This window comes from Oncorhynchus keta, chromosome 17, assembly GCF_023373465.1.
Source record: "Oncorhynchus keta strain PuntledgeMale-10-30-2019 chromosome 17, Oket_V2, whole genome shotgun sequence".
Classification (NCBI taxonomy): domain Eukaryota; kingdom Metazoa; phylum Chordata; class Actinopteri; order Salmoniformes; family Salmonidae; genus Oncorhynchus; species Oncorhynchus keta.
This window is the reverse complement of record NC_068437.1, coordinates 12,090,272-12,099,657: the sequence shown is the minus strand read 5'-3', so window position 1 is coordinate 12,099,657 and position 9,386 is coordinate 12,090,272. Positions and strand designations below refer to the sequence as shown.

The 9,386-nt window shown below is 44.7% G+C and overlaps 1 protein-coding gene across 2 annotated transcripts in view; it reads left to right on the top strand.

Moving 5' to 3' along the window:
* Window positions 1-7,614, top strand: part of LOC118396217 (cadherin EGF LAG seven-pass G-type receptor 1-like) — an 80,314-nt gene extending 72,700 nt beyond the window's left edge. The window contains exons 23-35 of one of the 2 annotated variants that reach the window (XM_052465494.1): window positions 237-363; window positions 470-670; window positions 1,148-1,322; window positions 3,112-3,224; window positions 3,316-3,395; window positions 3,488-3,614; window positions 3,785-3,910; window positions 4,849-4,976; window positions 5,214-5,320; window positions 5,455-5,598; window positions 5,724-5,939; window positions 6,194-6,533; window positions 6,642-7,614. In XM_052465494.1, coding sequence (XP_052321454.1) covers window positions 237-363; window positions 470-670; window positions 1,148-1,322; window positions 3,112-3,224; window positions 3,316-3,395; window positions 3,488-3,614; window positions 3,785-3,910; window positions 4,849-4,976; window positions 5,214-5,320; window positions 5,455-5,598; window positions 5,724-5,939; window positions 6,194-6,533; window positions 6,642-6,666 — 1,909 coding nt within the window. In that variant the 3' untranslated portion in view covers window positions 6,667-7,614. Of the gene's footprint in view, window positions 1-236; window positions 364-469; window positions 671-1,147; window positions 1,323-3,111; window positions 3,225-3,315; window positions 3,396-3,487; window positions 3,615-3,784; window positions 3,911-4,372; window positions 4,977-5,213; window positions 5,321-5,454; window positions 5,599-5,723; window positions 5,940-6,193; window positions 6,534-6,641 lie in introns of those variants that run through there. The other variant, XR_008066264.1, reaches the window with a different exon arrangement.
* The last annotated feature ends 1,772 nt before the right edge of the window (window positions 7,615-9,386 follow it).

Sequence of the window (9,386 nt, the reverse complement as noted above, 5' to 3'; positions counted from 1 at the left end):
GCCAACATTAAATACTGTTAAATGCTTCTCAAAGATTCCCCCTGGTGGTCAAACTAGCACTAACTCGCATTAATGGCAACAATGGATGACAATGAAAGCTCGCAGGGTGTCCTGCAGTACAACGCAACTTTTACTGGAACAACCACTGTACCATAGGTTTACAATGGAGTTTAGCTAGATTCTGTTGAAAAAATGAGAAAAAAAATCACACCCAACAATCTCTATTTTGTGTCCAGTGTTCAAGGAACGGGAGGCTGGTCTGCCAAGGGGTGTGAGCTGGTGTTCAGGAACAGCACTCACATCAGCTGCCAGTGCAGTCACATGTCCAGCTCTGCTGTGCTCATGGACATCTCCAAAAGAGAGGTACTGCCCTGAGCCCTCTACCCCACACACTAGGTCAGCTTTAATGTTATTATTTTATAACTTGAATTATTTGATCTGACCTCCTATTCTGTGTTTACCTCCTCAGCATGGGGAGGTCCTACCCCTAAAGATCATCACCTACACCACTGTGTCAGCATCGCTATTGGCCCTCCTCATCACCTTCCTCCTCCTGGCCATCCTCCGGAAGCTCCGCTCCAACCTACACAGCATCCACAAAAACCTGGTGGTGTCCATCTTCCTCTCTAAGCTCATCTTCCTCTTCGGAATCAACCAGACTGAGAATGTGGTGAGGGCCTAGCACGTGACCCTGAGGCACACCCCAAAAACACTCTCTCTTTGTCTTATTTCTTTATTATAGACTCTCCACTTATTGATATACCTGCAGGATAAAACGTAGTCTCTACTGTAAATATATTGGTTTACAGCATTGTGTGGGGGGGAACTCCAAGAGGAAGGCTACAGAGCTAGCTTTGGGTCTCCTCTCCCCTCCACAACTTTGAAATGCATTTGTCCTTTAATGCTAGTGAGTTGTGACTGTATTGGCTGTGCCTGATCATCTTAGTGGCTTTATCTTGGATAATAATAGTTCTGTTTCTGTCTGGCAATGTGTGGAGTTGGCCTTATCGATCGCATTGTGTTCTGTTGTTATAGATTGGAAGTTACTGAACCCGACTTATTTCACAGAGGGCCCAACAGACATTTGGCACAGATTTCTTTTAAAACGGGGGCTTTAATCATCTTTCCCAACCTCTCTGTCCCTCAGTTCACGTGTACAGTGGTAGCCATCCTGCTGCACTACTCCTACATGTGTACATTTGCCTGGATGTTCGTGGAGGGACTTCACATCTACCGCATGCTGACTGAGGTCCGCAACATCAACCATGGCCACATGAGATTCTACTATGCCATTGGCTGGGGCATTCCTGCCATTATCACCAGTGAGTGAGACGCACACACTCTCTCTCTCACACACACTCCCCACCGACACACACACACAGACAGACACACAGACATGCATGCAAACAAATACATTCCCGCTCATTTTATGCACACAAAGACAGAGGGGGACACAGATGCATGGAGAAAACGTAACCACGCCCTGTACTTTTTCCACATGTTGTTGTGTCACAGCCTGAATTTAAAATGGGTTACATTGAGATTTTGTGTCACTGGCCTACACACAATACCCCATAACGTCAAAGTGGAAAGTGGAAAGTGGAAAGTGGAATTATGTTTTATTAGACATTTTTTTACAAATGAATTAAAAATGAAAGCCTGAAATGTCTTGAGAGACAATAAGTATTCAACCCCTTTGTTATGGCAAGCCTAACTTAGTTCGGGAGTAAAAATGTGCTTAACTAGTCACAGAATAAGTTTAACATGATTTTTGAATGACTACCTCATCTCTGTACTCCAGATAACAATTATATGAGGTCCCTCAGTTGAGAAGGGAATTTCAAACAGAGATTCAACCACAAAGACCAGGGAGGACTTCAAATGCCTCACAAAGGGAACCTAATGGTAGATTGAAAAAAAAATCTATTAAAAAAAACAGACATTGAAATTCCCATTTGAACATGGTTAAGTTATGAATTACACTATCAATAAATCCAGTCACAGCAAAGATACAGGCGTCCTTCCTAACTCAGTTGCCGTAGAAGATGACAACCGCTCAGGGATGTCACCATGAGGCCAATGGTGAATTTAAAACAGTTACAGTTCAATCGCTGTGATAGGAGAAAACTGGGGATGGATCAACAACATTGTAGTTACTCCACAATACTAACTAAACTAAATGACAGAGTGAAAATGAAGCCTCTACAGAATAACAAATATTCCAATGTATGCATCCTGTTTGCAATAAGGTACTAAAGTAAAACGGACAAAAATGTAACAAAGGAATCATCTTTATGTCCTGAACACAAAGTGTTATGTTTGGGGCAAATCCAACACAACGTTCCACTCTACATATTTTCAAGCATGGTGGTGGCTGCATCATGTTATGGGCATGCTTGTCATTGGCAAGGACTAGGGAGTTTTTTAGGATAAAAAGAAACGGAATAGAGCTAAGCACAGACCAAATCCTAGAGGAAAACCTGGTTCAGTCTGCTTTCCAACAGACACTGGGAGAGAAATTCATCTTTCAGCAGGACAATAACCTAAAACACAAGGCCACATCTACACTGGAGTTGCTTACCAAGATGACATTGAATGTTCCTGAGTGGTCTAGTTACAGTTTACTTAAATCGGCTTGAAAATCTATGGCAAGACTTGAAAATGGCTGTCTAACAATGATCAACCTGACAGAAGTTGAAGAATTTTTTGCAAATATTGTACAATCCAGGTGTGGAAATCTCTTAGAGACTTACCCAGAAAGACACCCAGCTATAATCCTTGATAATTCTAACATTGATTGATAAATCTACAAAAATGTATGAAAATATGTTTTTACTGTCTTTGTGGGGTGTTGTGTGTAAAATCTATAACACAACACAATGTGGAATAAGTCAAGGGGTATGAATACTTTCTGAAGGCACTGTACTCTTCAAGCCAGGGATGGGGTCAATTCCCCCCCAAATTCCTGTCAATTCGGAAACTAAACCAAATTGGAATCCCACATTTTTCTATTTGAAAAGCATTGAAGGGAATTGGAATTTCAGTGTAGTTTCTGAATTGACAGGAATTCAAAAGGAATTGACTAACTGTATGTGGTTTCCTCTCTTGTAGGCCTGGCAGTAGGGTTGGATCCTCAGGGTTATGGTAACCCAGACTTCTGTTGGCTTTCTGTCCACGACACACTCATCTGGAGCATCGCTGGGCCCATCGCTATCATAGTACTGGTGAGTGTGTGTTTCGGCCACTCTTTATTTGTTGTACTAGACTGTATTGGTTATGGCTGTTATTCATCTCCATCTCATGTATCTCCCTTAGGTCAACATGACTTTATTCTTCCTGGCCGCCAAGGCCTCGTGCGGAAAGAAACAGTGGACATTTGAGAAGTCTGGAGCAATGTGAGTACTTCGAAACAGGATAGGGTTTAGATAATAGTTGGCACAACGTGTCGGCTGGATTCCATTCAAAAATAACAACCTCTCCTCTCCAGCTGTTCTCTACGCATAGCCTTCGTCCTCCTGTTGCTCATCAGTGCTACCTGGGTCCTGGGCCTCATGGCAGTCAATAGTGATGTACTCTCCTTCCACTACCTCTTTGCCATCTTCAGCTGCCTCCAGGTATTTGTCTTTTTGCCTTGTCATAAAAAAGTACTTCAAAATCCCTGAAATACATTGGCTCTGTTTATCTGACATGCAATTCTCTCGCTCTTGCGCTCTCTCTTGCACTCTCTCTCTCTCTCTCTCTCTCTCTCTCTCTCTCTCTCTCTCTCTCTCTCTCTCTCTCTCAGGGTGTGTGCATCTTCTTCTTCCTCTGTATTTTCAACAAGGAGGTGAGGATCAACCTGAAGAACGTCCTGACAGGGAAGAAGTCCATCGTGGAAGATTCTACTGCCACCCGCACCACTTTACTCACAGTATGTACACATCAGTCAATATCTAAGTGTACTAAACCTGTCTACATTCAAATCCCCTGGAGTCGATCATCTAATTAGCATAATACACCTTTCCCTAATATCGAAAGGTGAGACTTCCATGAAAACAGACCGGTCGGTTGTTTTTCTCTAGGGCGCCCACAAGCCTCACAAGACTCGTCTGAAGGTAGCCCAGTATCAGTTTGAAAAATGATTGGAAGCATACACTGAGTGTACAAAACATTAAGGAAACCTGCTCTTGCCATGACATCAGGTGAATCCAATTTGAAGCTATGGTCCCTTATTGATGTCACTTTCAATCAGTGTAGATGAAGGGTAGGAGACACGTTAAAGAAGGATTTTTATGCCTTGGGACAATTGAGAAATGGATTGTGAATGTGTGCCTTTCAGAGGGTGAATGGTCAAGACAAGATTTAAGTGCCTTTTGAACGGGGTATGTTACAGGAGTAGGTGCCAGGCACACCGGTTTGTTTCCAGAACTGCAACCCTGGTGTGTTTTTTCACACTCAACAACAGTTTCCTGTGTGTCTCAAGAATGGTCCACCACCCAATGGACATCCAGCCAACTTGACAGAACTGTGGGAAGAATTGGAGTCAACATGGGCCAGCATCCCTGTGGAACGATTTCAACACCTTGTATGGTCCTTCCCCCGATGAATTGAGGCTTTTCTCAGGGCAACAATTTTTTTGATGATCATTCTTTCATACTTACAGGGGTCCTACATTTCTAAATGGTATGACCTTGGTGTGACCTTCTTAAAACAATTCCATATGTTAGCTCAGTAGAAACCCAGCCACGGGCCCTTTGATCTTATGGGGATAAATACTAGATATTCATCATAAAGGGGATCACATAAACATTACCTGATGCTGCTGATGGTGACGATTCAACCCACATTCTACCTTTTTGATGCCCCCAGCGTTCTTTAAACGGTAAGTACTCGTTCACGGAGGAGGAGGGTTTCTACCGCACGGCCATTGGAGAGTCCACTGCCTCTCTGGAAAGCACGGTCAGATCAGCCCACAGCCTCAGCAGCAGCCAGGCCAGGTAACTCACTGGGCTGCAAAACTCCAGTAACCTTCCAAAATTCCCGGCTTTCCAAGAAAGCCCTATTGGAGGATTCTGGATTTCCTGCTTATGGAATGTTCCAACCAGTATTTCGGGAAAACCTGGGAATTTTGGGAAGGTTACCGGAATGTTGCAACCCTAGTTCGACTGGAACGAAATTGTTGTTCATGTTCAAATGATTATTTCTGTACTCATCATGTTTCTTTCTTCCTACAGGAATGGCTCGGAGCAAAAGCATACTACATCCTCCCGCTCAGCCAAAAAGAGTTGCAGTGGAGAGGGAGACTCCTCCATCTTCATCCGCAAGCGTTCCAAGAAAGATAGTACGAGTCTTATGCACAAACTGCATGTCATCTGTTTTAGTCTGATCCTGATACTTGTCATGCCATTGGCTGCTTGGGCCTACATTTCAGATGTCCGATAGTAAGTAATAGCATGTGTGTTTCCATGGTGACAGATTCGGACTCGGACAGCGAGCTCTCGGTGGATGAGCACAGTAGCTCCTACGCCTCGTCCCACTCCTCAGACAGTGATGATGACAGAGGGAGCCGCAAACATAGGTGGAACAACGAGAGACCGCCCCAGCACAGTACACCCAAAGGTAACGGGACTCAAGTTCAAACACACACACACACACAAATGGATTTCAATAGAACTAAATGACAAAATCTCAGATTCATTTTTAGGCGAATCTCATATAAACTGTTTATTTTGATACTTTTGTAGTGGATACGGCGGCCAATCACACGAAGCCTCACCGGCCAGTTGAGCCGCCGACAGTCAGTGAGAGCGAGGAGCCCTGCGGGTTGGAGACGCTGCGTATGGAGACCAAGGTCAACGTGAAGCTCCACCAGGACAGAAAAGGCAATGGGGAGTCACCCTCCCAGAACAGTAGCGCCCCTCCCAGCTCACCTGACAGCAACCAGACAGAGAAGAGAAGGGGTGAGAGAGAGAGAGACAGACTCCGATCTGACCATTCAGGCCCTTTATAATTGATCTTTTTCAAGAATGTTCCAAATCAAATTAATTGTGCGACTGAATCACCATGTCAACGTTCTGTGTTATGTTTTGCTATCCAAATAAGTTGTGTGCGTGTGTGTGTGTGTGTGTGTGTGCCTCTGTGTGTGTTTACTTGCATGACTGACTGTGGTCTGTACACTCACCCTTTGTGTGCGCGTGTTTGCATCCTCTGTCAGGCATTCTGAAAAACAAGATCACTTACCCTCCCCCGCTGACTGACAAGAACATGAAGAATCGCCTGCGGGAAAAATTGAGTGACTACAACCCCCCCACCATCTCCCCCAGAACTACCCCAGTCCCCGTCCCCCCATCTCCCGTCTCCCCTCGTCTTTGCGCTGTGAACGGGGGAAACCGGGTCCTCGTCAAACCCCCACCTCGCCCACCCGTGCCTCCATGCCCTCCGTTGTCTCCACAGGACCTGCGCAACGGGTTTGTCATGACAACGACGAGGACGACAATGTCGCCATTGGTCAATGGTGTCAACGGGGTTCAATACGCCCAAGACTCAGACTCAGAGTGAGTGGTCACGAGATACTGGCAGCCATGTTGCATGTCTATCAGATATGTTGGATAATATGTCAATCACTTTCTGACTTTAAAAACTCTCTCTGTCTCTCTCAACAGTGGTAGCAACGAAACCTCAATCTGACCTGGATGGAATTCCAGGTAGACAACCAAGGAAGAAGGGCTACTGCGCTAATACCCTATGTGGGATTCAAGGGTCACTATGACCCATTCCAGTAGGCCACAGGACCCCTAAACTCATATGAAGATCAGTTGCCTGCCCACAGACAGTTGCCTGCCCAAGGGAAAAAGGGAAGAAAGTGTTGGACTAAATCCCACAGGACAGCGTGAAACTACATGTCCCAGTATGCAGCAGTGAGTTGGAAAAACAAAACGATGCACTTCACAGCACGGCCACCAAGTGGCGCTGTCTGTAGTTATTCAGTGCAGGCGGCATCAGACAGCAGGTTGGGATTGAAGACTTTTCTGTCACCAGATGTGCCACGATGTGACGCTGACCTCATGAATCAGTAAGACTAAGTGCCCAGCTGTGTATGCCCACAGAGGCAGAAACATCAAAAAAACAAATCAATGCCTTTGGTCTGTGTTATTATCTTGTAGATATGTTTTCTTCTTCTTCTTTGTTACGTGTTTATAGGACAGGAATAACTCATTTGTACATTGTAAGTGTTATTATTGTAATATGATATTTTTGGGACATCGTGTGTAAGATATGACACTCAACAAGGTTTTTTTTACAGATGTTTTATGAATTTGCCACCTTTTAAGAAAGGTGCCCCCAGTCTGAAAATACTCTGCTGATTAATAATGTGATTTTTAAAGTATTCAAACACTCACATAGTAAGTGCAGCTGAACAAACGCCACCTTAAAGTAGTAATTGTAACATAGGGAGTTGCGTTCATCTCTGTATTAGAGTGTAAGGTCTTGTCCATTCCAATGGTATCTAAAATCAAGTTCTGGTCGCTGAATGACTTTGAATGAGAAAAATGCACTGAAACCGTAATACTTGCATTACAAGCTCCAGTCAATATCAGAGTAATATGTAGAAATAAATTGCTACTCTAGAACGGTTAGTAGAAGCACTAAGGTGTGCGCCTTCTGAGTGTTAACTTGGCATGTTGTGTCATTGCAACCCTTCTTCATATTCCCTATCGTTGTATCTTTCCATGTACACATCTCCGGAGGTCCTCAAGCCGTAGAGCATTGTGAAAAGGTCGGCCAGTAGCATGTCTGTATTCTGATTTTCAACTCATTAGAATAGCAAGTTACAGTATTATTTCCAAGAGAACAGTAGTCCTTTTAAGTATCAACAGCGTGCCTTTCTCCCTGCCAGCGAAGAGCATAGTGTCTAAATGCAAGATAACCTCTACGGTCTACTTCAATGATACTTTCATCCCTCAGATCTCCTTCCGCTCTTTCATGTTTTATACAGGTGAGCCCTCCCCTCCTTCATAAAGCGCAACTCGCTGGCCACCGGTCAATCTGGTGTGTGAAGGATGCCGACGAGACGCCCGGTGTAAGAACGAGAAGAAGAAAGAGAGGGGAGAGGAAGCGCGGAGAAGATGGCGGAAACTGAGGTTTTGTTTGAAACGGCTAGTGAGTCGGGTGAAGCTAATAGCACAGAAAGTGAGAATGAGTGGGTGACTGTGGCAAAGAAGATGGGACGCAAGAGATGTAAAAGTTGTGTAAAATAGGAAATCCCTAGACCAGTTGTTAGTCCGATTGAGAGTTTTAGGTCAACGCTACTTGGGAAATCCATTTAACGTCTCGAGGAAAATCTGGAATGTGTTGGAGGAACGTGTGGCGAGAGTCACAGGGACTGGTTGTATTTCGATTTTCTTTGTGTGCCCACGGAACGTGTTTTAAGACTAAAACAGATTCTCGTAGCAGGGCGCCTACCAAGGGGGTTATTTCTGCGGTGGAGCAAGAAATAAAGGCAGAGGATATTGCCGACGACATCGATGGAGTGGTTGGTGCCCGTCGACTGACCTGTATGGTGGACGGAGAAAAGACATTCACTTCACCCAGGCTACTTTTCTTTGATGAGGAGTCTCTCCCTTCTCATATAAAGTTAGGATTAATGAGATCCCTTGTTGTGTCATAAATGTAAACGATTTGGTCAAGTGTGTGCAGAAGGGAAGAGTACTGTATGCCAGGTGAAGTGAAATGCGGCAACTGCAGAGGTGAACATGAGCCCCCGGATTCCTGGAATGCCCCGTTAGGGTGAGGGAGAATGAGGTTTCCAGAGTAAGGAGTGTCCAGCGTGTCTCCTATCTTGAGGATGTGAGAAGAGTGGAAGGAGTGAGTGTCGGGGAAGAAACAGTAGAGCCACCGCCACCAGTGAAGGCTTCTCATCAACCGAGGGATCGTGAAATGTTACATGTTAAAAAGGTGGACTTTGTATTATTTATTGCAATGGTCATAAACAGTACAGCACAAGGCAGGGAAGAAGTCTAGGAAAATTGGAATCATTGTGAATGCAGCTGAACGTTCTTGGGGGGTCTTCGGGAAATCCGTCCGGTGAATATTCCCGCCGTCGCAGGCCCCTGAGCCTGTGGAGGGTTGTATTTTGGAGTGGACTGTGATTGAAGAAGTGGCGTGTTTCATTTTGTATTTTGTATGGTGTCGTTTTTTTTTGTTTCTTATTCAATACCCCATCCAGCTGGTGGCGGTAATGCACCATTAACAATTGGTGCCAACCGCCGTTAAACCCCATCAAATAAGTACAACACTGGTCATTCTCACCTCTCTTCCTTGCAGAAGAATTACTACGGGCTCCTGAAGCTCTCCCTCAGCACCTCTAGAATCCTCTCTTTCTACCTAATCGTTCTCACGACCTTACC